Source organism: Nymphaea colorata, chromosome 5 (genome assembly GCF_008831285.2).
Source record: "Nymphaea colorata isolate Beijing-Zhang1983 chromosome 5, ASM883128v2, whole genome shotgun sequence".
Lineage (NCBI taxonomy): Eukaryota > Viridiplantae > Streptophyta > Magnoliopsida > Nymphaeales > Nymphaeaceae > Nymphaea > Nymphaea colorata.
The window spans coordinates 23,017,455-23,045,344 of record NC_045142.1 but is presented as its reverse complement, the minus strand read 5'-3'; the positions used below and the strand labels follow the sequence as shown (position 1 = coordinate 23,045,344).

The 27,890-nt window shown below is 39.3% G+C and overlaps 2 protein-coding genes across 5 annotated transcripts in view; one reads left to right on the top strand and one right to left on the bottom strand.

Annotated features, from left to right (window-relative positions):
* LOC116254000 (probable inactive ATP-dependent zinc metalloprotease FTSHI 5, chloroplastic) overlaps positions 1–18,609 on the top strand; it is a 35,344-nt gene extending 16,735 nt beyond the window's left edge. For 2 of the 3 annotated variants that reach the window (XM_031629013.2, XM_031629011.2), the window contains 8 exons: positions 16–198; positions 3,063–3,182; positions 5,163–5,348; positions 5,501–5,575; positions 13,634–13,693; positions 13,803–13,910; positions 16,598–16,678; positions 18,093–18,609. In XM_031629013.2, the coding sequence (XP_031484873.1) occupies positions 16–198; positions 3,063–3,182; positions 5,163–5,348; positions 5,501–5,575; positions 13,634–13,693; positions 13,803–13,910; positions 16,598–16,678; positions 18,093–18,137 (858 nt within the window). In that variant the 3' untranslated portion in view covers positions 18,138–18,609. The remainder of the gene's footprint in view (positions 1–15; positions 199–3,062; positions 3,183–5,162; positions 5,349–5,500; positions 5,576–13,633; positions 13,694–13,802; positions 13,911–16,597; positions 16,679–18,092) is intronic. The other variant, XM_031629012.2, reaches the window with a different exon arrangement.
* Positions 18,610–20,597: 1,988 nt separating this feature from the next.
* On the bottom strand, positions 20,598–26,699 carry LOC116255138 (uncharacterized). Of its 2 annotated transcripts, none has more exons than XM_031630897.2 (6): positions 26,444–26,699; positions 25,462–25,781; positions 23,454–23,633; positions 22,380–22,506; positions 22,083–22,196; positions 20,598–20,820 (listed from the first exon to the last, which is right to left on the bottom strand). In XM_031630897.2, exons 1-6 carry the CDS (start codon positions 26,454–26,456, stop codon positions 20,705–20,707), a joined length of 870 nt encoding a protein of 289 aa, XP_031486757.1. In that variant the 5' UTR covers positions 26,457–26,699; the 3' UTR covers positions 20,598–20,704. The 2 variants fall into 2 exon arrangements, with proteins under 2 accessions (XP_031486757.1, XP_031486759.1); XM_031630899.2 differs by having other exon boundaries at positions 25,462–25,850; positions 26,444–26,698.
* Between the last annotated feature and the right edge of the window lie 1,191 nt (positions 26,700–27,890).

Genomic DNA, 27,890 nt, shown 5'->3' with positions numbered 1-27,890 from the left:
CTTTTCTCTTTGTAGGGTTTGAGTCATTTTATTCCAAGTTGGTTCAGGCAAACTGCAATTATGAAGAGCACAAGTAGGTGGCTTGTAAATCATCTTGGCTTGACCTTGACAAAGGAAGATCTGGAATCAGTGGTTGATCTAATGGAGCCTTATGGACAGATAAGCAATGGGATTGAATTTTTGAGTCCTCCACTTAACGTAAGGAACCTTTGGATGATCTATGTCACAGTAAAAGATTTCACATGTTTTTCTTCTTATTATATGAGTTATTTTTTTCTTGAATCATCTTAGCAATTTTGTCTTTGAAGGCTACTGGTAAATTGCATCAACCAACTAACTACTTTTGTGTGGCTTTTTCAAATGGTCTCTCATTTGTAAGTTTGAATGCTAAAGGTTGTTTGGAGAGGATCTTTTTAACGTCATTACATTTTGGATGGAATGTGATATTGTTAGCCACTGGATAACAGGACAGGTTACAAAAGCAAGACACCCATGTAAAACCCCTAAAACTCACCCACGCAGACCCTAATCCCCGATTAGGGTTCTCTCCTCCCAGAGGAAATGACCTTCACTTATCGGATCGCCTCCCTACTATGACCTGCGACCTATTTATAGCTTTATTTGGGTCTGACCCAAATTGGATCTGATCCCAATCACCTAACCATTACTAACAATACCCCCCTTGAAAAACACCTTGCCCTTAAGGTGTGTGCATGGAAATGATTGCCGCAGAAAGGATTTCTCCCTTGCTTCAGCCTGTCAAGTTGGACAGCCAAGTGTAAATTCTGTCTCAACAACAGCCCTCATAGTGTAGGTGCACACTTGAAAATCAGCTGCTCCCTCTCTGTAGTTTCCTCAACTATAGTAGAAGCCGCACCCAGATAAATGCAAGCCAGCTGCTTGGTCATTGAATTTCTGTATCCCAGCTTCCATGTTTGTGACTTTGTTCGTATTTGAATAGCTGCGGTGGATGCCTGCAATTCGGGTTGATGTGAAACATATGTCCATCTTTGGAGTGGGGAGTATTCTCATGTGGGTGATTCCGGAGCTTCCATGATATCCAGTCTCATGGAATGATTTGAGCAAGACTTGCACCAACATTCTTATCAACGAAGAGCTGTAGGTCATTATCTGACCTTGTAACTGCTACTATAACCACTTTCAAGTTAAAATTTCCTGTGTTCAACTCTAGATAGCACTCATGTGTGCTTTTGAAATCCATGTCATCCGGGATGTTAGCCAACTATCGTTGACCGAGCCAATTGTCGTTGACCAAGCACATTTGTCCTCAGAAGTTGGTTTTGCTTTTTGTTTAAAGTTGAATCCTTCTTCAGTTGATGGGTCAACGTTATCCCATTAAGTGGGTTTCTTAGCTCCTGTCGAACCCGTCGATTCCCCAAAACCTCTGCCCAACGAGGACAACGCTAGCTCTGCTCCTGCTGGTGGAGGTGGTCGTTGTCCTCCTCCTGCTGCTCGATGACTCTCAGTATCAACCCCCTCTGCACTTGGTGCGTTCGAGTTCCTACCTTGCTGTACAAGCTCTCGCAACCTTGCCATGAAGGATTGCTGCTTGCTGAGAACCGCTAGAATCCTTCTGTCCCTCTCCTGGTGATGTCGCTCCACCATTTGCAGTCTGCGGTCCATTTCCACCATTGATTCTTCCATGCGCGTTTAGAGAGCCTCAATGGCCGTCATCATGTGATGTGTGGTCCCCCACTACCTCATCGCGGGCTTTGATACCATTATTGGCCACCGGCTAACAAGACTGGTTATAAAAACAAGGCACCCAGGTAAAACCCCTAAAACTCATCCACGTAGACCCTAATCCCTGATTAGGGTTCTCTCCTCTTAGAGGAAATGACCTTCACTTATCGGATTGCCTCCCTACTAAGACCTTTGGCCTATTTATAGCCTTCTTTGGGTGTGAACCAAATTGGATCTGATCCCAATCACCTAACCGTTACTAACAGATACCTGGTTACTGGTTAGATATAGGTTCACCGTGATTAGTTGAGTGATGTTGTGGTTGGGTCCATGAAACGAGAAGCCAAAGTTCATGGTCGGTCATGATGAGTCAAAGATATGACCTTGTTCCACTAATAAGGAAAAATTTAAAAGTTTTCAATGGCCATTATATCAATGTATGCTAAATAGGTACCATTCATACCTAGTATAAGAAGGTAAAAAAGCTCCCACTTTTAATGGTAAATAAATAAATTTGTTTTACCCTCAGAAGTTTTCTATGCAAAAGTGTAGGTGATATCTGCTTTCACTTGTGTACATATGATTATGCCGACTCGGCATTGCTTCACTTTGAATTGACAGGCTTTTGGCTGGTATTTAAGGAAGTGAAACCAAGGAAAAGATATTAACTTTATAAATAGTTAAGGGGTATACACAGAAAATGATTGCATTTAGATGTTTTTTATAGTCATAATCTATCTCAGTATGATGTGGTGAGTTGTGCCTTAGGTGGCAATTTTCTTGGCAAAATTATTGAAGGTTGGGCATACAATTAGTACTTGTATTAATATGGTAATTTTGTTACAAAGTACTTTAGCAGGCTTGGTATGCTTTCTATCCATATTTATGGTCAGTCATACAAGTCATACCTATAGCAACACAATGGAAGACTTTATCCTATGTTATCACTGTTTAGGCTGGGTATGATTTCTTCCCATATGTGTTGCCAATCATACCTATAGCAACTCATTATAAGATTTTAACCCAAGTTTCTGTTGTTTCAATTTTCCATGTGCATGGTGTTTCTATTTGTGTATGTTTCCTTTTTCATGAGTTTCACTCGAAAATTTAATATCCAGTGCTACATCTTAGCTTGGTAAAATGAATATCATCGTTGACCTTGTAGTATTTTTGTTTTTGGTTATCTGGATATATTAGAAATTAGCATTCTCCTGGTCTATCTCATAGACATTGAATTACTAAGGTTTGCATGGTTGACTTTTCATTGTGATCAGTCAAGGTTGTGCCTTTTAGCCCCTTCTCTGTTGTGTGTGTGTGTGTTTATGGAATTCTTTTAACGTTGTTTCTACATTCACAAGTGGACTAGGGAGACAAAGTTCCCCCATGCTGTTTGGGCTGCTGGTCGTGGTCTTATTGCACTTCTTCTTCCAAACTTTGATCAAGTAGATAATGTGTGGCTTGAGCCAGCTTCATGGGAGGTTTGATATTTTCACTTTTCATCTTACTTTTCCCTGTCTTTCATTAGGTATTGATCATCAAAATGCACCACTTGAGAAATCTGACAATCGCATCTGTAGTCACTGTTTTATGCTTTCTATTGATTAATTAGTAGAGAAAGTCTGCTGTTACTATTAATGGTGTTCTGTGTAGCTAATTTTCCATGCTTATGAATGACTTAAGCTGATCATACACGCTTTATCATTATCTATTTTCCTATTGCAGATTTAAGTGTGAACAAATTAATTTTGAGAAAATGCAAGCCTAAGTATTGCAAAATGAAATGTTGTGTTGATGAGTAGCAAAGACTGTAGAATCTACTAGAGCTTTTACCTGACCACATGAGAGAACGTCTCAAAAAAGTTAACTCCATATGTCTGAGTGTAACCTTTAGCCACTAATCGAGGTTTATATCTCTCTCCAGACCCATCTGAGTACTTGACTATAAATACTCATTTGGAGCCAACATTATTTGGATCAACCAATTCCTAGGTACCATGCTGTACGAGAGCATCCATCTCATCTTGCATAGCTTTCCGCCATTTATAGTCTAGTAATGCCTGTTGATGTCCAGTTGGTATAGTATGAACTGACATAGCCTTAAAAAACTGCTGTAAGTTGTCATCAAGATGGTCAGTGGAAAGAAATTGTGAGATTGGATGCATGGTACACTGTCTCTTGCCTTTGCGCAGGGCTATATGCAAGTCCTGAGAATGTTCGTATACTTACTTCAATGGAGCTTACATCCTGAGAAGATTCTGATGGTCGACCATGAGAGGGATCCTGTCGACGAGTGTAAGACCAATGGAGGGTCTTGGAACCTATTCATAGTCGGAGTAGGAGAAGAAAACGATTGCAACAAAACTGAAGGAATATGACATGGCATCTCAGATGACAAAGAAGTAGGACTGAGACTCGAAAAAAGTGACATCCGCATTGATATACTCTTTTTGAGTTGCCGGATCAAAGAGGATAGCCAAAGAAAACACACTTAATGGCTTGGGCAGAAAGTTTGTCACGTTTAGACCCAAGAATGTAAACAAAACAGGTACAACCAAAAACTTTAGGTGCAACAGGAAATAAGCTTTGATCGGGATAACAAGTTTAATCGGTACTTTGTTTTCAATGGAGGATGAGGGTAAACGATTTGTTAGGTAACAGGCCATGAGTATTGGAAGTCCCTCCCGTTCATGGCCGCCATCAATCATCTTCCCAGTTTGTAAGTCCTGAAAAGAACATGAACTAGGATAAAAAATGACTATTGGAAGAAGAAGGGGTGAGAGAGATAGAGGGAGAAATTGAGAGGACGAGAGAGAGAAAGGAAATTTTTTCTTATTTCTGCACGTAACCCTAACCTCATATTAATGTGAGGCTAGGGTGTGTTACCAATTTACAAAAATAGTCCACTAAACATAGGACAATAATTAAGTGGACCTATTTCAACTTTCTAATATTTCAGAAAGCCTCCACCCGACTACTATAAGTATTTAACACTTTTAAATAATCAGAAAACTACCAAACTTAAACATAAACTTTCTAATTTCAACAATAGATAAAGTGGCGTGTTCCTCTCCAGGTGGCAAATTTTTTTTATTGGCTATTCTGCACTATATTATATTGCTTTTAGAGGTTCAATTTGCTTTAAGTTGGGGAAGCAGCTGAAGGATCAACCATTGTTGATAAATTACTTATCCTATCAGTTACCTTTGATTGGAAAAAAAAAACGGAAAAAAAAGGTCTCGGACCATGAGACAATGGTGTACAAGTTTCAGTTTGGAGAATTAAGAGCATGTTCCATTCAAAAGCTATTCATGGAAATTGCTGTCACAAGTTGGACTTTTTCTATTCAATTTGTTATTGTTGATGACAATATACCTTCGCTTGCTTGTGATTCAAGATTTCCTTAATTTGATATAATTCTGACATTTTTGCATGTCTGACTTGATACTTTTTCTCTTTAGGGAATAGGGTGCACAAAGATTACAAAGGCAAAAAGTGAAGGGCCAAGAACTGGAAATGTTGAAACGAGAGTTTACCTTGAGAAAAAACTTGTATTTTGCTTTGGTTCATATGTTGCTGCTCAAATCTTACTTCCCTTTGGTGAGGAAAATTATTTGTCATCATCTGAACTACAGCAGGCACAGGAGGTTAAAAAAGCATTTCACTTTTTTCTTTTCTTTTTTGTCATCTAAGAATTTAATAGCATTTTCGACTAAGGGTTAGACTTTTTTGAACTTTCTATGTCTAAAAATTGAATATGATGAGAGCTACCTAATGGTACATTTTCTGTTTGCTACAGATAGCCACTAGAATGGTGGTTCAGTATGGATGGGGTCCAGATGACAATCCGACAATCTACTTTTGTAGCAACTCGGTATCTATGCCTAAGTGCTAGTTTTTTTCTTTGGGATTTGTTGTGGATTAGTTTCTTATTCTTTAATATATCATTCTCCAATCGGTGGTGAATGACAATTACAGGTTATTTAAATGTAATTTTTTTCTGCCTATATGAATTTACTTCAATTTTAGGGAGCATGCAAATAATTTCATTAATGAAATACATATATAGCTTGGATTTAGGAATCAGATTATTATAAGTGCACCTTTCTTGGTAAATAAAATCCATGTTATACTGACACTTAAGGAGGTTGCTGCACCGGTGTTGTATCCGCACTGGGTGCTGGTGCCGATCCGACTCACCAAATTCAATTGTTAATCCTGACAAGTGCGATTAACTGCATATATGCACGAGACTGTCTCAAGTTTGATGTTAAGTGAGTTATAAATTCATAAATTTATTAGTTTAATCTCATAAATGAATTATGTTTTTGTTTGGTGGATGACTTGTAATTTTTTAAGAAATTAGTTTAACCTCTGTGTGTGTGTGTGTATTGGTTTTTATGATTTCCTTCCTTTTATGATCTTAGTGATAATAACAAGTGGGGGGAAGAGAAGAGTAGGCGACAAAGTGTGAGTTTTTCATGGGGGGTGGGGTGCTGTGGTGGAACCAGTTCCCAGAAGGGTCTATTGAATCCATCCTATATATCCTGCACCCAAGTTATTCAAACTGCACCCAAGTTATTCAAACCCAACCCGTTTCTGAGCCCACACCTGCACCCTTGACAAAATACCTTTCTGAGATTAGCCATGAATTTCTACTAATCTGGCATGTCTTCATCTTAAGGAAATTTGTCTTTTTCAAAATAAAGTAACGGATTAACATACATATCCTTTCTTGCCTCAATATAGATTAAGCAGTGCCCTCTATCTCTGCTTCTGGAGGCCTTTCTTTTATCAACTTTCAAGGCTGTGTTTAGGAACCAAGCATTGGAGGCGGAATGTGGTTGCTATGTTTTGCCAATACATGGATTTGGAGTTGTCAAGGGTTGAAAGTATTTGAAAATTCCTTTTGGTTTTCTGGTTGTTTTGGCATTTCAAGGAATCAGGTTTTAGATACCAAATAAGTGTGGAGGCTTCTGGAGTGGCAGACACAAGTCTTGTCAACATTGAGTACCTTCACCCATTGACTAAGTACATTCAAACCTATAACTGTCAAATTCCAACCTTTGACTGTAGAAACACGAACCACAAGGAGAGAGTAGAGAAAACACACACAGTATACGTGGAAAACCTCAGAAAGAGGTGAAAAACCACGGGGGAGCTCTGACCTAGGGGCAAACCGCAACCCTAGGAGAGAGAAAATCACATTCACTTAACTTAACAATTACATGTAAGTGAAGAATATATAGGAGGGAGAGAAAGAGTGCCGCCTAGGATACCGAGCCCACCTCGGTATCCGTGCCCCATAGGACCGGGTCCAGATATGGACCCGGTTCCCCATTACAATATATTCTAACACTCCCCCTCAAGCTTGGCATACATGTCAAACATGCCAAGCTTGCTAACATTTTTCTCAAACTGAGATGTACATAAAGACTTAGTTAAGACATCTGCAACTTGATCTTCAGACTTCATATAGGGCAGAATCAACTCCTTTGAATCTATGCGTTCCCGTATGAAGTGGCGATCGATCTCCACATGTTTAGTCCTGTCGTGCATGACCGGATTATTTGCCAGGTTAATAGCAGACTTGTTGTCACAATACATCCTCATCTTCTCTTCCATTTTAACCCCAATATCTGCTAAAAGAATTTTGAGCCATAGCATCTCTGTAACCCCCATAGCAACCGCCCTGTATTCAGCCTCAGCACTGGACCTGGAACAAACTTCTTGTCGCTTACTTCTCCAGACCACAAGGTTACCTCCAAGAAAGATGCAGTATCCTGTGGTAGACCTCCTAGTATCTGTGCATCCTGCCCAGTCGGCATCAGAGTATCCTTCAATACTTAGTCGATCTTGCCGAGTGTAGAGCAATCCTTTCCCTGGGTCATTCTTTAAGTATCCCAATACTCTTTCAGCACTTTTCCAATGACAATCAGTAGGGGCATGCATAAACTGACTTAACACACCCACAGCATACGTAATATCTGGGCGAGTAAGAGTGAGATAAATAAGTTTACCAACCAGCCGCTGATACCTCCCTTTTCCTTCCTCATCCAAGATAGTCCCAGATTTGATACTTATCCTTGTGCCAGACTCCATTGGGGTAAGAAAGGGCCTGCATCCCAGTTTACCTGTCTCTTTTAGAAGATCCAAAGTGTATTTTCTTTGGCTCATAACAAGCCCAGTCTCAGATCGCGCGATCTCAATTCCCAAGAAATACCTTAGTTTGCCCAGATCTTTGAGATCGAATTCTGCAGCTAACGTTTTTTTCATCTTCCTTTTTTCCCCCTCGTCGTCACCTGTGACAATCATATCATCAACATATACAAGTAGAAGGCTCACCAGACCATTTCTCTGCTTGATGAAGAGGGTGTGATCACCATTTCCCTGTTTATACCCATTAGTCTTCATTACAACCCTTAGTCTTTCAAACCACGCTCTAGGGGACTGCTTGAGACCATACAAAGCTTTCTTGAGATAGCAACACTTCCCGTTCCGAGCATATCCAGGCGGCATGCTCATATAGACTTCTTCCTCAAGGTGACCATTCAAGAAGGCGTTCTTGACATCAAGTTGGTCCATGCTCCACTTCTTCTGCACTGCAAGAGCTAGGATGACCCTTACGGTCTTCAGTTTCGCCACGGGAGCAAACGTCTCAAGATAGTCAATCCCGTATTTCTGGCTAAACCCTTTAGCAACAAGGCGGGCTTTATAGCGTTCTACTGTGCCATCAGGTTTGTACTTCACATTAAACACCCACTTGGAACCAACTAAGTGAGTTTCCTTGGGGATGTCAACAACCTCCCACGTACTGTTCTTTTCCAGGGCGTCCATCTCCTCTGTCATGGCCTGTAGCCATTTAGGATCCTTCCTGGCATCTTCCGCTGACCTGGGAATAACAGCCATAGATAAAGAGGTAACAAAGCACTTGTAGTCTTTGCTGAGTTTAGCATATGAAACAAATCTCTGAATAGGATGAGAAGTACATGACCTGGTGCCCTTGCGCAGGGCTATGGGAAGTTCTTCATTCATTGGACTTGGATCATCCGGGGAGGTCACAAGATTGGGAAGATTGGGATTGGCAACATCGACATCTTCCATCACATCCTTCTTCTTCCTGCTGTAAACCTGACCAAATAAGTGACCTCGAGACTGTTCTTCCACAGGGCCCCCCTCCATCTGATTGTCTCTGTCCTTCCTGACAACGTCTTCCACACTTGGAGAACTAACTGTATAATCCAAGAAATCCATGAACTGAATCAACTGATGCGAAGAATACTCTTCCCTTCTGTCACCTAGACACTCCCCCTGAAGAGGAGTCGCAGGGAAGTATGCCACATGTTCATGAAAGGTAACATCCCTGGAGACATATACTCTGGAAGTGCTAGGGTCAACACACTTGTATCCCTTCTGAGTGGAGGAATACCCCAAAAAGACCGCTTTGATGGACCAGGGATCAAGTTTCTTGAGAGTGGGACTATGATCATGGACAAAGCAAACACACCCAAACACTCGAGGGGTCAAAGGCCAGGGATTCTGAGTAGGCCACAAAACAGAATAAGGGGAATGACCATTCAACACACGAGTAGGCATACGGTTAATGAGATGAGCACTAGTGAGAAGTGCATCACCCCAGTACCGCTTAGGGACATGGCGTTGAAACATAATGGCCCGGGTGACATTTAACAAATGACGGTTCTTCCTTTCAGCCACACCATTTTGAGGAGGTGTGTAGCTACAGGATGTTTCATGTATAATACCCTTGCTTCGCAGGAAGTCATCAAGGGATTGGGAGACATACTCTCGAGCATTGTCAGTACGAAGGGTCTGAACAGGGGTCTGGAATTGAGTTTCAACAAATGCCACAAAGTTTTTGACAATGTCGGGAACTTCACTACGTTCTTTCAACAGATACACGAACGTACACCGGGAGTAGTCATCAATAAGAGTCATGAAATAGTGAAAGCCACGACAAGTGGGTACTCCCGAAGGACCCCAAACATCAGAATGAACCAAAGCAAAAGGACGGTCGGCTTTATTGAATGAAATAGGGTACGAGGCCCTAACATGTTTAGACAACTGACACACTTCACAGGCGAAGGTGTCCAAAGAAACAGAATGAAACATCCTAGGAAACAACTTTTTAAGCAACGGGAATGGAAGATGACCAAGTCTCTCGTGCCAACGCATAATGATGGATCTGTCCTTCATGCCAGGCAACTGTCCACTGGTGGCTGAAATCAAAGCAGAAGCAACTTGTACGGGCAGTCTGTAGAGACCATCAATAACCGAACCAATCCCAATCTTCTGCCCCGTCCCCAAGTCCTGCAGTAAACAACGATCAGCAGAGAAAATTAGATTACAGTTTAACTCTTTGGTAATACTGCTGACAGATAACAAATTGACAGGAATGTTGGGAACATGTAGGGCATTATGAAGACAATATTTGTTCAGTAATGATAAACTCCCTTTTCCAGCCACAGAGATAGAGGAACCATCAGCCATAGCCACACGCTGCTGCCCAGAGGTCAACCTGTACTCTTGAAACATCGTAGGGTCCCCTGTCATATGATGAGTGGCCCCACTGTCAACAATCCAATCACCGAGGGAGGAATTACCTTGATCACTAGTAGCAACTAGGGCCTGGGCTAACTTAGCCCCCTCAGAAGTAGAAGCATCATCCTGGGTAGACAAACGACTAATGTATGCTTGCAACTCTCTAAGTTGATCTGAGGAGAGCTTGGATTTTGCAACATTGGTCGACCCTGGACTAGGCTCGGGCACAGAAGGAGCACGGCGATGAGGAGGAGGACGACCTCGGACGAGACGCTTCTCAGGATGAAGGTCCCAACAAAAATCAACAGAATGACCCACTTTGTTGCAATGGCTGCATCGGCGAGTAGGACGCTGCCCTGTCCCTGAAGTATGGCTCACAAAGGCTGCTGGAGAGCTCCCCTGATGGGAGTCAATATGCATAATCTGGCGCCGTTGCTCCTCAGACTCAATACGAGCATATACCTCTTCGATTCCAGGAATCTCATCACAGTTAAGAATCTGGCTCCGAATGGTTTCAAACTCATCACGCAGGCCTCCAAGGAAGATAAAGGTGCGGTCCATCCATTCCTTTTCCCAATACAGGGCATGATCTACACCACATTTCCAGTCATCATTCACATGATAGTCAAGTTCCTCCCATTTGGTCTTCAGGGCGGCATAGAAGGAGGCAACAGATAAATCACCCTGTTTAAGAGCATATATGCTCCGTTTGATTTGATATGCACGTAAAACACGTTTTTTACGACCATACATACGTGCAAGAACAGTCCACATATCATATGCAGTCGATTTACGCAAGATCAAAGGCTGAATATCTGCGGAAACCGAACTAATAATCCATACTTTAACCTGACTATCTTCCAAAGCCCAGGTCGGCCATTGCGAATCAGTTTTTGAAGGTGGAGGCTTCTCCCCAGTGATATAGTGCAGGCGACCACGACTAGTAATGCCGATTTCTAGGGCAGCAGACCACGAGAGATAGTTATCCTTGTTCAGCCGAATGGAGGTGACATGAACAGGCAAGTTCTCACCCTTGGTATTGCTGCCCGTGTCCAGGGCATCATCAAGCTTGGAAATCACTGCGTCAGCCATGGCAATCCCCAAATAAGGTCACAACTGGCCAGCGGCGAAAACAAGACAGCCGGCGGCGACGCGGAAGAAGAGGGCAGCGGAGAAAAAAACCAGTCGACGGCGGCGCTGGGACCTGTGACGGCAGCAGGGCAGGGCAGCGCTGATAACGACGGCGACGCTGGGAGCGGCGACGGCAGCAGGGCAGGGCAGGACGACGCTGGGAACGGCGGCAGCAAAGAAGAGATCCACACCGGCGACGGCAGCAGGGCAGGGCAGAACGGCACTGGGAACGATGACGACGGCGGTGCCGGACGGCGGCAGCGTTCCTGGACGGCGACAGCAGTAGAAACAACGACGGCAGCGGCGCTGGGAACAGTGTCGGCAGCGGTGCTGGAAACGGCAACGGGGGCAGCACGTGAACGGCGGAAAAACACTACTTGCACACCAACGATCTCACACGCGGTGGCTCTGATACCATGTAGAAACACGAACCACAAGGAGAGAGTAGAGAAAACACACACAGTATACGTGGAAAACCTCAGAAAGAGGTGAAAAACCACGGGGGAGCTCTGACCTAGGGGCAAACCGCAACCCTAGGAGAGAGAAAATCACATTCACTTAACTTAACAATTACATGTAAGTGAAGAATATATAGGAGGGAGAGAAAGAGTGCCGCCTAGGATACCGAGCCCACCTCGGTATCCGTGCCCCATAGGACCGGGTCCAGATATGGACCCGGTTCCCCATTACAATATATTCTAACATTGACAAAGGCAGGTGCAGAACTCTTGACTCATCGAAGCGTGGTTATTAGCTTGCACAGGTTCAACCCATTGACTTGGAACTGATTTCAACTTGACTCCATTCATTGGCTTGGCTCCGCTATTGACTAGTATAGGTTGGACTTCTTGTCTCCAACTCAGGTCTGAACTCTGACCTAATGACCCCAAACTGTCTCCAGCCTATTGGCCTATTTATAGTTCACCTATTGACTGGTATTGATTTTGCCAACTTTGAGCCCAAAATTAAACCTATCTTCTCATCCAACACTAACCAACTAACTAGCGCTGTGACATGCGTCCAGCATGTAGGATGCTGAAACAAGTGTACTGGCTTATCTATAGTTCACCTGTTGACAGGTACTGTTTTTGCCCACTTTTTGAGCCCAAAATTAAACCTGTCCTCTCATCCAAGACTAACCAACTAACTAGCACTGTTACATGCGTCCAGCATGTAGGATGTTGAAACAAGTGCTAGTTAGTTGGGGGCTATAGGTCTACAGCCAAATGTATATAGCAAAAAAGAAATCCTTCACTGGAAAACATTAAAATTGTGTTTCCACTTTTAAGCGGGATAAGGGGAGAAGGGGAAAATGGGTTTTTTGCAAGCCTGGTCATTACCATATTTTTGTGAAATTATTGCTATAATGAGCTCTGGACTTGCAGGTTGTGTCAAGGTTAAAATCTCCTAAACACAACAGAGAAGAAGGTGAATGGGGGAAAGGTCAAGAAGAAATTGCAAACTATGGTGAAGTGGCAGAAGGAAGAGTGTGATGAAAGGTAGTAATGTCCATGCATGGGAGAATGGACAGAAGGTGTTGGTGGACAGATACAGTAAAAAAAGTTGTTTGTCAACTCCACTACTTATGGAAGTTTGTTCTGAAAGATACCAGTCAAAGAGTTAGTATCTAGAATAAATTTAACTACCACAGAGCTACTGGGCAACCAATTAGGGGGTTGAACAACAATTTCTTTTAAATATTGTTGAGAAACCAAAGTAATAAGTGAGCTCTATGCGAAAAACGAGTGATAGAGATGAAGGCAAATGACAAGACAAGAGAAACAGTTCTCTTAATAAAACGATAAATTTCTTCTTTTTTACACTTTACATACTTGAAAATCATTGTTATAGGAAAACTGTGAACCTGCTAACAGATTGTCAAGTATCAACAAAATGTGTTGGTGCAGAATCCACAGGTCTGCACTATCAAGTGCATCAACAGGGAATGTGACGAAAATCATGTGTCTGTAACCATGGAGACGTGACCAAAATGATAAATCCTTGTGGCATAAATAAATCTGCAGAATGACACTAAACCTCTCTGAATCCAAGTTTCCAAGTTGCATTGGTTGATGACATCAAAAGGATTCTTTACATGCATCACGTTGAAATATTCCAAATGTCAGCAATTTGCTTGATTTTTCACAAAAATAATATTCTCTTGAATTGCCACGTGAGATAAAGTTTTTAGGTTCACTGTTTATTATCTTTTGGTAATTGTCTTCTGATACAATTTGCACAGAGCTTTACTCTAAGCATGGGAGATAGTCATGAATATGAGATGGCAGCTAAGGTTGAGAAGGTAATTTATAGTTACTCAATATAGATATTGAAAATTGAATTTCTGTCCCTATCAATGTTCTATCCAGATATATTGTAAAAGTGATCCTATTTATTATTTACTTGTTCAGTTATATTATTCTGCCTATGAGAAGGCAAAGCAGATGCTCCAGAAGAACCATAGAGTACTTGAAATTTTTGTGGAGCAGTTGCTTGAGTATGAGATGTTGTCGGGGATGGTACGTTCTACTCCTTGATGAAGCCTTTCTTTGTCCATGCATTTCAACCTTGTGAAGCTAGACAATTTAGCCTCTTTTTTGTAAATAATAATTATACAATCTAAATTAGACATCATAGTATTATGTAATTTGATTTCATGCTTTCTTTCTGGGTTGAAATCTCGTTATAATTAGGTTCATGTCATCATTTACAGTACTATTGGTTCTAGTACCAGGCTCTTATGGGACGAAGCTTATTTTTTTGTGTATTTTATTTCTCGTTTGTAATCTGATTTACAAGGAGTTAGTGCTCTTCAAGATGAAATGCCTCATCTTTGAAGCTTGAAATCTGAAAGGGGTCTTTTATCTTCTGAGGGGGCTGTAGTTCCTGAAGTCCTTGTTAAATTACAGGTGATTTTGCAAGTTGGGTAGAACTTGAATAACGAGAGAGAGAGAGAGAGAGAGAGAACTTCTTGGCGGAAATGCGGCTTGCATGAGTAACAGAAAAACCTCACAGATGAGATGAGGTAGAAGAAGAGAAATTTTTAACTGGACATTGTTAAAAGATGGCTGCTGAAGCTGGGCTTGCCAGATGCTGGAGTTTAGCTTCTTAACAAAAACAAACATATTTAAACGTGAAGAAAAATCAGTTGAAGAATGTGGGTAGAAGAAAACGAAGTCAATGGAAGATGAATAAGTGTTGAAAGAAGAGGATGCCACCTGTGGGGCCTTTGACATAAGCCATCAGAACCTCTGGAAGTAGCAACTGAAAGAAAGCTCCTTGCCATTAAACAAATAGGAAAGAAGTGGAAACCAACAGAGGAAAAATAGTGGATACAGGAAAACAAAGATGAAGAAGACTGTAGAAGAGAAAAAAGTATCTGCAATGCGTGGGATACACTAACCACATTTTCCTTTGTCCACCATTTGATTCTGTGCATGGGCCCTACAAATACCGTGAACCAACATGTTGCCAGCGAGATGTTTGTTCCACAAACCAAATGCCTATTATGTGCATGTTAGAGCATATCTGATTTTAATCCTGAGATTTGATTGTGGAAAAAATGCCACAAAAAGGTCCAAGCTTTGTCAAACGAAGGATCGGATCTGTATCCATATTATTTGTACATTGACAAAAGGTTTGATTCAAGGCTTCAAGCTCTTTTTCCGTTAGACGAGATTATAGTTTGTGCTCCACATAATGGTTCTTTTTTTTTTGTCATTTTATGATTCCATTTTGTTATGTAGAGTAAAAAATATCACCTTTTTGCAAGTTCAGCCTGTTTGAACCTTTGGCACATCGACACTTCATTTGCATGTGTATCCTTCGTTGACACGTCACATTCTTGGATAACTATGATATTGCACAGACATAGTCAAACTAGTGTTGGAGAGTCAATTCTTCGTCATTAATTTTAGCTTGTCCAGTTGTTCATATTGATTACTAATATTACATTGACTTGCATTTTCCATTTGAACCTTTATTATCAATACCTCACCATTTAGAATTAATATACAACAATTTATGATGATCTAAAACCGTTTTAACTTTTAAGTATTTGGACTTGGGACAATATTCTTGTTCTTTCCATACACATGTATGTGTAGGGAGAGAGACACAGTGGTTCTGCACTCATGATATCTTAAGGTAGCATTCACTATTATTTCTGTTGACCTGTCCATTAAATTCGATGTTTAAAAAATTACTGAGTCAACTCGATGGCTTGGCCCCTTTAGGGTCAACCTAGTAAGAGGATTTGGTTTTATTAACTTGGATAGACTCCCCCAAAACTCATCTTACTGTGCCAAAATTTGGTAATGGATGCTATCTTGTCTTTAATGTTTATTTGGGTTGTGTAGTTGTTTTCCACTAATATATTGATACTTGACACTCAATAATGTTGAAGTCTGCTACTATCGAGTAGCTTAATGGTCCAGTTTCTTTGTTATTACATGAGTAAGTATAACTTAATCATAGCTTCAGTTGATGTTAATTTGATTTCTATCTGAATTATGCAAGTGAGGTGGTCATTCTACAATTTTTCTGTTTTAAGTAACAAATTATAATTATTTTTATTTAAAACAATAGACAACAAACTCACCCCAAGTAATTGAGTTTACCCACCAAGCCACAAGTCGATACTTGACAAGGTCCCAAGTCATTGGGTTTTAAAGCATTGATTAAATGCTTAATGAAACTGTATGGATGTCCTTTAATTTATATACCATGTCCTGGGGTTTAATCACCTCCTGACATGAATAATTTTGGTCTCACGAAAGGACAGTGATTCACAAACATGAATATGGGATCACTTCAAAAGTAGTCCAGAGCATGTGGAGTTAATCTGTAACATAAAAAATAAATAAGCTACATGAAACAAGAGGAAATATTAGTTTTCCCTCTTCGGAATTGGATCCATGAAAGGTGAAGGGTGTAGCATTGTAGTTGTGCTGCTTGTGTGTGGGTGTGCAATCATGTCTGCAACCTAATGCTTGTTTTTTTCATATTATCCAAGTATTTTCACACCCTTATTCACATCCATGTGACATAGGTTTAAATTCATCTACAGGATACTTCTGCTGCTATTCTACTCACTATCAGTATCTGTTTCTGTGACAATATCATGCTATTCTTCAAATGATTCATGATTCACTTTCACTACCACCTGCAGAAAACTAAGCTCTAGGATGTATGTGAAATCTTGCAGGATATGGTAAGAATTTTCGAAGAAAATGGAGGAATTCGGGAGGTGGAGCCTTTTATGCTGCTTAACCATTTCACTAAGGAGGTATGCTATCCCTATGGTAGAGACAAATGAACTAATTGACTTGCATTCAAATTTAGTAAAAGAATCCCGTAAATACTACTATGGTGATCTGGAAACTTGATCAGAAAATTCAAATTTTCGAAACAAATGTAGATAAAACCAAGGCAGTCGTATGGTTTCCTGTAGGACAAGCTTTGAGTTAAGGGAGTAACTGCTTCAGTTTTGTGCATATGCTCCTGCCTGGTTATCATTTATAACTTCACCAATACCTAATCTGAAATATGGATCTTGCATTCCGAGGATTTGCTGGGGTTTTGTTTGACAACCATTGATCTATAGTCCCCTTTCCGGTAACTTTGCCAACAGTCCTGTGGGTCATGTGGATTAAATCTGGATAAATGTGATGTACACTGCTCTCTTCAATTAAATGGGATAATAAAAACAAACAGTATCCTGTCTGCATACACACAAACACATGTCAATTGCTGGTACATGTCATTGACTTGTATCTGCAAACAAATGTGAGATGGCGATTTCCATATTATGTGATGATGCAGATGGGCAGGGTATTCTGAGGCCGTTTTAAAGAAGTTTAGAAAAAAAATTGTTTTAAAATTAAAAGATGGTTTGTAAATTAAGAAGAACTCTGGGAAAAGCTTTGACATCCCCAATAAGGAAAACATCAATATGATACAAGTAAAATAAGTTGCATATCCAAACCTTTGTCCACAAAAACAGGAACCCAAGTGGTGGGGCCCTTGCAAGTAAGACAGAGATTCGTCTATGGTTTTTTCCTTTTCCTTTCTTCCTTGCTTTTTTTTCTTTTTTGGTTTTGGTTAATTACTGTTTAGTAACATTCTTGATGTAATCAATTTACGGCTTTAAAATATGGCCTTTTATTATCATTAAAGCAAGTAAGAGCATTGGCCAGTATGTGGGCACGATGTCCCTGGTAGTGCCTGGGTGGGGCTAGTTGATCTACTCTGAAACAGCCCCAAAAAGAGAAAGCATCAACTTAGTTGTAGACTTGTCGCCGATGCAAATTCTCAGTAATGTCAGTTTGCTTTTGCAGTATAAGTATGCACCAAAATATCGAATACGATAAATCTTTCGTATTTGTCATTGAATTAATAGTTCCCAGTCACCGTGTCACGTTTGATTGAGTGGAAAAATAAACAGATTTGAGGTGGATGGAATGTGGAAATTCTTGCAGGGCTTGTGTATATAAAGTAACATTCATGTAGTCTAGCTCCCAGCAAACTTTTCATTGCAAGGAACTTTCATGCAGCAAAATGAGCTTTCCATTCTTATATTTTTGGCATACGGTAGCATATATCACCATAAGTTCTTCCAAACATGGCTTAATCCTGAATCATTTTCCTTTTGATTCCTGTTGACTATCGTGTTCCTGAAATCCTTGCTTTTATGCATGCAGCAGCCCTCTAGTAATATCCCGAACGCAACCCCAGTGCTCACATAGCAAAATGCCTGGCCTTCCACTGAACGCCACAAGATTTTTGGAGATCTACAGTCTCACTTTGTGGCGGGGCACTGTCTGCGCTGGAAGAACAGTTTTCACGGCATTGGACGCTTCATATCAAAGCAAATTTCCCCTCTCCAGCTCCTCAAGTGAATCGTCATTCTTGGACACCAAATCGGTGCTGATGGGTGCCGGCCTTGTGGTTGCAAGGAACTGACATCAGGTTACGATCCAGAAGCATTCGATGGTTTATGTGCTCTAGAGGGTGCATTCCATCTTATGAAGAGCATGAGAAGTCTGGTCGATGTAACTACTACCATTTCACCATCAAGGCATTTTGAAAGCCAATCGTATTCCATGAGTATTCTAGGTTCTTAGTTTTACTGAGAGAGAACTTGTAATATGCCGGCTTTCTCCTGTTCGGAATTGTTTTCTGTAAATTATTTTTGATGTCCTGTCCCAGATTAGTATCTCTCTTTCTCTCTCTCTCTCTCTCTCTCCGTGTGTGTGTGTGCGTGTGTCCGCAGCTTACTTACCAGCCAGGTCGAAACCTCCCACTCACCCGATAATGGGGCCCTATAGCCATGCGTGGTTGCATATCGGCCGATGTAGACACCCATGCACCGGCGTACTCGCATGAAACCAGCCCAGATGCGTTGATTGTGATTTATATGTTAACAACATACACTTGGAACATGGTTTTTCTGATAATGATTATGAACCTGAAATAACTGGAAAAGTTTAGGCTGTGATTTTGTTTAAAATCTATGTGAAAACCTATAACTATTGCAGTTAACGTTGATTTTTTGAAAAAAAATCAATTGTATGCATTACATTTTCGAAGATAATACAGATTTGATAGCTCATTTTCTAAGTTATTTTTGCAGAGAAAAAAAAGCGTGGTTGAATAGGTATAATTCGGCGGTATGTGAGAGAGAGAGAGAGAGAGGAAGAGAAGGGGGGGGGGGGGATTCGATGGTGTGCTTAATACTGCCATAAAATCATCCGTTGAAGTGAATGGATCTCAAAATAATTTGATATATGTATTTACACAGTTAAATAAAAAATAACAAGTTTCGAAAATCAAGGGCATGAAAAGCGAACAGTTGAGTGTATCAAAACTTTTGATGGGTTAGAAAATCAGGATTTTGCTTTTAGAAGTTACAAATCAAAGCATGATTTTAACAAAAAAAAGCTGTGTTTGCGTCAGATTATGTAAAACGTTTCGATGAAAATATGATATTGTAGGACTACAATATGAAAATTAGATCTTTAAATTTTAGAATAATGAAATGAAAATCTAAAGCGGCTATCTATTAAATATATCTGAATCACATCCTAGTAATTATTTTTTAAAACGTATGGTGGGACCCCATGCTGTAGTGCCATTCTTCTTGCAGGTGGTCCTGAATGTTTACCATCGATAGACAAAACACCTTTGTTTTGTTTCATGTCCTGCCTTTTAGCAGGGAATACGTGGAATATGATACTTTTGTAAGGCAGATGGTCTTTCCCAAAAATTAAATGACCTTGTTCGATCTAAAACTTGAAAGAGATGTAAACTTTACTATTATTTTTTTCATCACAATCAGATTGATGTTAACAACTGCTTTTTAGGGAGATGTTGGCAAGGAAACTTACGAGAAACACCCCGATTTGATGAGCAAAATCATATTACATGCTAAAGAAATCATCTTATTCTAATAATCTAACTAATTTATGAACTTTTTTACAAATAGACAGAGCGCCATAATTCAAATCTTTGTTACTTTTCATATTATTATAATGTTAGACGATGTATTAATTGCTATGAAGTGCATGACTGAGATGGTGGCCGGTGAGCAAGAGAAGAGAAGGATGGCTTTCCCTTACCACAAACCTATTCCAGCTTGAAATTAAACAGAAAGAATCGGAAATTCGTAGATTCAACAAAAAAGGACCCAAAATGCATAGATTCCGTAGAAAATAACTATAAAGAATAGGTACAAGAAAAATTTAGGTGAATATAATGAAACAAATAAATACTTTTGCCATATGTTTCAAGTTATGTAAACAGATTTGGTAACAAGGAGAAGACAGCAAACACAGACATAAAAGTAAAATGTTTAAGAAAGATCAAATGGCTAAAAAATGAAGAAATAAAAATAAGTAATGATTTATCAATCGATAATAAGACCTGGAATGATATCTGACCGACTTGACTTGGGAGGTTCGTGAATAGTTTTCACAGAATCATTTTTCAGATAAGTGAAAACACTATTAACACCAAAGTTGTCCTAAATAAACACTACATCATATACTCGAGTGGCAAAGGCTCTACCACTGGTATTAGGGATATATTCACCATCAAAACTTCAGCCTCACTTGAACACTTTAATAGGGACAATTGAGTTGATACCATCATTTGCAAGCGCATTTTCAGCAGCACACATCCTTCCAGTACGTCGCCAACACCCAAAATACAAAATAGGCACATCTTCAAAATAGTGAATTAACAAAAAATTTGTTCATCTCAGTTACATTTATTTATGATATAACCATCTCATGCTCTTCATTTGGGACAAATTTTAGCGTTGAAACGAAATGGAGTAAGATCCGGTATTAGGGTCTTTGACAGCCTTAAAGTTGTCCAAGCTCATGCCAAACCGCCCTAAGACAGAATTGCCAAGATCCTTCAGCTTTCCTGCAATTGGCACAGAACGAGATTGCTTACAACCTATTTTCACATTGATGTGTAATTCTTAAGTGCCTGTATCACTGGAATTAGTCCTCACCAAGCATGCTCGAGTGCATGTCCAAGTAAGCGTGAGAGAAAGAGAGAGAGAGAAAGAGAGAGATTTTATTCTAGTTCAAGCAATCATGAAAATCAATATAATAATAGCAAGGAAAACAAGGGACCAATTCCAAAGCAGTCCAAAAGCACTCGGAGTCAGCATAATTAAATCACAAGATCAAATGGAACATATATAAGACTGAGAAAATTTATGTCAAGCTATTAGCTATTAGAAAGCTGCAAGCAGACAATGGGTTTACCAATCTACAACAAACTCCTAGAGAATGTGTTATGGATAAATTTTATGACATGAATAACTATGTATCAATCATCACTATCGCGAACACCAAGTTCAAAAAAAGGATGAACTTCATAATGCCTGATGAAAGCATGAGACATTCTATGGAACTAGCACGTTTACCAGGTCGTCAATAGACTTTATAAAGTTTCAATACCATTAATACTGACAAATATGAAAGTGTCATGATACCTTTAAACTTGAGCTTGTTAATCAAATCTTAAATGCACATTCCTTGACTAATTTCCTCGGTGAACTTCTAAAGAAGGAAAAATTCTATAAGTAGCAGACCAGAATAGTCCTCTTGCCTAGCTTCAAAGGAAGGCGTAAAATAGGTGTTCCAGCCACCATCTAGAGCCGGCAAACATGCTAATGTTCATCTAAGAACTAAGATGGACAAAGGACACAAGATATATATTCATGTTGGTTGTCCAGGTGTTTTAGATATTCCTCCAGAAGCTAAAAGCTTTCTGATAATTATTCTGTTATGTCTTTCCAAAGAAAGTCCTATTAGGTTTTATAAGAGCAGACCATTCGATGATTGACTCTAACCAAACTGAAAACATGTAGCCTCAGTGAACATGTAGAAAGCAGCTGAGATTGCAATAAGTTTTTACCGTAACAAGTTTCAAAGTGAACACTAAACAAGGTGAAAGCACGTGCAAACCTAATAAATTAAAAAGCTAGGTTGCTACATAAAGCTCCTGATCTTCACACAGCTTACTTCCTCCAGGAGAAAAACATTAAAAAAAAGAACATCTAAAATAATCTGCTTAAAGCCAACAAGGAGGCAAAGCCATAAAAGCATACGGAATAGGTCTAAAAGCAATTTGAAAGAAGAAAATATTGCATAGACGTGATTATTAGATCTTACCCATCATTTCTTCTTTCAACCTTTCTCTCTTTTCAGCAGCCAATGGCTCTAAACGTTGTAAGGACCTTCTAGCACTGTCATTTGAGGGCTCTATCTCTAAAATCTTCTTGATGTCTAGAAAGAAATTTAAATAAAAAAAGAAAAAGGGTCACTTAGTTTATTTTCAAGATATTTCATGACAGAATCATGAAAAGCTCATTAATAAAAGTTCACCAACTACTTAATCAGCATGCACCAAGTCTGATGTGATGGTCAAGTATTTCATACTTGAAAAAGTTGATTTATGAATCAACGTACCTGCAATAGCGTCTTCGTAGTTCTCAAGCTTTTCATTTGCATCTGCTCTTCTAGTCAAAGCTTTGAGATATGATGGATTCAACTCCAGAGCTTTCGTGCATTCACTTACAGTTTCTTTGTATTTCCCCTAACAAGTATTTAGATGGACATGAGCTTCAAATTTGACTAATAGCCAAAACGAGTCCAAGTGAAGACTAGAAAATATGGAATACAAAGCACTTATTAGCTCATAAATGGGCAACAAGAATGAAACCAATAAGAAAAGGAGGCCAATTGTCTACTGAAGATAGATCTCCTAATGCAATGCCTTCGTCTCTAAGGGACAGGGAGATTTACATTTTTATTTGAAATAAAATTTAAACCTCAAAAGCTTTTAAAGTAACAAAAGGACCAGGACACCGATACTCAGACCCTTCCCTTTTAAGTTAATGTGGAAAGAGGAGCTTGGAGGTCTTTTCTGGCTGGAAAAAGAGCCTACATTCCTTTCATTTGTTGATACAAAACAAACAAAAGGAGAGATTATTTGCAATAAAACATGTAACCCAAATCTCTCCTCATTGACCACCAGGGATATAAGATGTCCAAAGACTCCAAACCTACTTTTCTGGCGACTATCCTCTTCTTTTGCATTTCTGCTTTACAAAATATTGAGTAACTTATATATTTCCCCCCAAAAAAGCAACTTTCTAAAACATGTGATGTCAATAAAGTAGAGCTGTCTGACTAGAACACAGTTGCAAGTAACATAATGTAGAAAGATACATTTCAACTGCATATGAACCATGCAAACAAGCAAGAAAACTTTGTCATCTTCAGAATCCATATAGCAAAAAGATTTGCAAACGCATATGGTGGGTATCCTAGTAAATTTGATATCATGACTTGTCGACCCCAAAATTGAAGATCATTTTTGAGACATGAGTAAAAGAAAATACGTACAGGTATAAGAACTCAGTTGCAGTGCACTCATAGTCTAGTGCATACAGAAAACTAAATTGAAAAGTTAATGTATCACCACTATCTGAAGGGAAAAAAACTCCATGGTTAGTGCATAAACTTTTAGGGCCAACATACCAATTTTGAAAAGCAGATGGCACGATTTGCATGGCAAATTGAACGAATTTCAGTTGATAGAGGTCCTTCAGGGGCAAGTTCCAAGGCATGGGCATACTGTGACAGTGCATCTTCATAGCTGCCAGAACTAAATAACTTATTACCTTCAGCTTTCACGTCATTTGCTTGAGACAAAGCTCTCTGGATCAGATAGTAGAACCAACCATTAGGACAGATTTTTTTTTTTTTATCTGGTACTAGAAAAAGGAAAAGACATTTTTCAGAAGCACCCATCAGAGAATTTTGTTTAATTCATATAATTTCGGTGATTCTTTTTGTTTTGCTAAGTTTTCACCAACTTCTGGAATAAAAGAGGTGAGAAGCATCAGCCATCTGGTATATTAAGGGATAAAAGTTGTGCCAAATAGAGTGCACAATTTGGAAATCAAGTGTGAGTCAAATCATATAAAATAACATAAAAGCATCATCAGGAAAATGGATTCCTAGAGAGCAGAATGTCATAAACCCCAAGTTAAAAAGAAAATTCTTCACTGCAGAATTTGTTGAAAGATGGGAAAACCAGCACTCAATGAAATTATTAATTGGCGCTGAGATACAGCACAATCAGAGCCACATGTACAAGATGCAGTCCATAAATGCCGTGATTCTCATACTATCAAAAATAAAAGGGAGACAAAAAAGACAAAGCAAAAACCTGTCAATTCTGAGGGGTAAATGCTATACTAATATTCATCAGTTCTCCTTGTAAACAGAAGTACCAAACAGAACAAAACTACAGATCATACGAAATTGGTATGGTAACGATGGAAAAGAATGTATATAAAAATGATATCATAATGATGGAAAAAAAAATACAAAACAAAAGGGTAAAGAGCTAACTAAGATCCAATTGTCAAAGCAGGTTACAAGATGCGATTTTATGATTTAGATAGTTGCAACTTCCATTTGACATGGCATGAACTGAAAGCCTGGTGAACTTCCAAGAGTTGCACATCGCAACAAAAAAAAGTTGGTCATCATTGAGGAGACCATTTGATGAATGTGCAAAATGCAAAAGGAAAGGATATAATAGCAGCTACTCATATTGGGCAAATAGATTAATCTAATGACCAAATTGGTGATGCCTTCAGCATTTTAAATTTAAAAAATAAGCTTCCAGGATTCTAGTATAAAGGCCATCAATATTCCAGTTGGGTACTTTCTTTAAGCAGATCAATCATCTACATGAAAAGCTTAAGAAACTAACTTTTATTAAAATAACTATGGCACTACAAGACCGCTACCTTCCTAGAGTAGAATGTCCAAAAACACGTTTCTTGGTTCCATCAAGTGTATCAATGGAATCGGGGTATAGAAGGATCATCTCTGCATGCAACCATATCTTGTATTCTACTAGAATGTAGCCCATGAAGCAACTTCACTATTCAAAACTATAAACCGTAGGCTGCTCTGATATATGCGTTTAATTGAGTACTCACTGTTACAAATTCTGGACTATATTTGTGCATTATCTGTGATTTTATGCAAAATGAGAATCAGAGAACCTCTTGGAAAGCAAGAAGAAGTATGAATACAAAAACCACACCCTGGGTTCACACTTCACAGTAATAAAACTCATAATGTATACATTTACACATGGGGGATTGGACATATATATAGAGCACTTACAAAAGATAGGCAGCAACAAAACCATAAAACTCCACTAGAATAAGTGGCCATATTTGATTTGTATCTCCATTAAGAGGTGAAGGATTCAGCTAATAAGACCATAAAGCGTTTGATGTTTATCATGAGTTCCAGGTCACACATTCACAGGCAACAGCATGGCATATAGCTTGCGAGCAGCCGAGCACAAAGTTTACAGAATTGATAAACAACTAAGTTGTAACTTTAACAACTCCTCAAGTACAATAATTGAGAACTAACAAGTACAGTAATTGAGAACTATGTCGAAAAGGAAAAAAAATCTAACCAACAAGAAATTAGGATGCAAAAAACTGATGATAACCTCTTTAAGCTGTTCATCTGTCAGTGCATCTTCATAAGTGTCATCAGCAGGATGCGATCCAGACTTTTCATCTCGCTCCTCTTCACCTTCGCTAGCAGTTTCATATCCCTCAGCATCTTTACCTTTTTCTTCCACTACCAAAGAGGAACTGCCGTCATCTTTAACTTTCTCAACACGGTCATCCTCGCCTTCGGAAACAGGTTCTATGGTCACCATGTCTCCTTTCCCCTTAACTTTCTCAACACAGTCGTCCTTGCCTTCGGAAACAGGTTCTATGATCACCATGTCTCCTTTCTCCTTTATTTTCCTTTTTCCTTGTTCTTCAGTTAAATGAAAATGGGAAGCGATGAGAATAAGGGGAACGGGTATCACTCCAATGAATTAAAATCCTTCAAGAAAAGGAAAACCACAAAATGAGTAAGTTGCGTAGGCATACTAGAAACAATGTACAAGAACAATAAGATTGAGGTAATAATGATAAGCCCGATTCTCGCACAAGAACTAAATCTACTACAGGGTACAACCCCAAAAGTATACTAAATCCAAGAAGTTCCGACACAGCGATACTATCACGATGATGCATAAAGGGACTAGGGAAGGACCCAGAAAATTTATGTGGAGACATGCCGAAACAGATACATGTGTACTGAGAAAAAAAAATAAAAACAAACGCACGTATGACCTTTGACACATAAAACAAACCTGCTGATCAAATTTTTAGGCCATCGACACAGAAAAGAATGGATGAAAATCAAAACCAGATAATAAGTCCTTGCACCATAAAAGAGACAAGAAGTAATCAACCTAAGGAAGAAGAAAAAAGAAAGCGAATGGATGCAAAACAAGGTTGCCCGATATGACAGTACTGCGACAACTTTGAACAATCAAAAATTCACAATCGAAGGAAGAATCCGAGATGGGTTCTCCTCAAATGCCCAAACCAAAAAAAACAACACAACAATTTCATGAAAATGAAACGCACCAACAAACGGCATGGCATGGAGGAAGCAATGGCGAGAAGAAGACCCCGATCGGTTAAGTACGTAAGGGCGAGAACCAAATCAGAGTTACATGACACGCGCGCTATGATTCAAGGGTCCCAAGTCCCCAACCATAAGAATCAAGGAACAAAGAAGAAGAAATTTCAGTCTAATGGCAGGACAGAGAAGAGGAAACAAAACAGAAGGCCACTCGTTTGCACTTTGCACCCACGAATCGAAAGGACAACCCAGAGAACCAGAAAGCCATATAACAAGAATTCCAAGAACAAAGATGTAAATTTACAATAAGTAGTCTCAGTTTCTGATCTATTTACAAATAAACGCTCTATCCTTCTAAATATTACAGGTAATTCACAAAGGGGCGCTTATGCTTACCATCGTTCAAGTAACTAGAGTTACGTGTGAATTAACTCAATATAAAATGACAACATTACCCCTGAATGGAGCCACAGGGACCCAACGGGGCTAATAAAAGTGGGGAAAAAGAAAATAATAAAAATTTTGAACAAGGGTGGTTCAGTCTTTTCACATAACGTTACGTCGGAAGAACAGGCAAAAATGGAATTATGTAAAAATTGGTGCATATTTATGAATAAACAAAACAAGGCTGTTAATAAAATGACAGGAACGCTCCAGACTCTAAAGTCGGTTTGAATCCGAATCGGCTTATTTGTATCGGTCCACATCCGAGTCGATGCGGTGGCCGAATCAAATGTTGTTGAAAATGGGCCGATTTTTAGACTCTATCAGCCAAAGCAAGCTTGAATCGTTGAATCACTCGATTTCGTGCACTTTTGATGTTGTCATGGCTCTTCCAACGTCCATCTTTCGCACAAACAATTCTGATACGGATTGTTTTGATTATATATATATATATATATATATATATATTATTTATTAATGCAAGCTCGAACTCGACTCGTTTAACCCATTTAACTTGTTTAACTGTTAACTTATGGAAGCATTAACTGGTTTAACTCATGTAAGTTGTGAAACCAGATTTGTGAGTCAAGTCAAGCGAAAACGAGTTGAATTCCTGAAACTCGAGCTCAACTTGTATATCGTTTCGAGTATCTTTGTAAGTTTGAACTCGGCTTGTTTGTAAACGAGTCGAGCACGAGCCAAGTTTTTTTTAAGCGATTTCGAGTTGAGCCCGAGTTAGCTCGGCTCGTATTGGAGCCCTAATGATGAATTAGTTATCTAAAGTCACCCAAACATTTAACCAAGAAAGAAAAATTAAGAAAAAAAAGTGTAAAGTAATAGTAGATGAAACATTTAACCAAGAAAGAAAAATTAAGAAAAAAAAGTGTTAAAGTAATAGTAGATGATGAAAATAATTATTACATTTTTTTTAATTTTCTTTTAACGAATCAGACGATGCAGATTAAATAACAAGGTGATTCTAAAAAACTAAAGTCACCAATCAAT

Excerpts from the sequence above, each read along its gene's own strand:
- LOC116255138 (XM_031630897.2), bottom strand. Across the intron at positions 22,197-22,379 it reads CTACGAAGACGCTATTGCAG|ACATCAAGAAGATTTTAGAG; the intron begins GTACGTTGATTC and ends ATTTCTTTCTAG. Across the intron at positions 20,821-22,082 it reads GTTGAAAGAAGAAATGATGG|GAAAGCTGAAGGATCTTGGC; the intron begins GTAAGATCTAAT and ends TGCCAATTGCAG.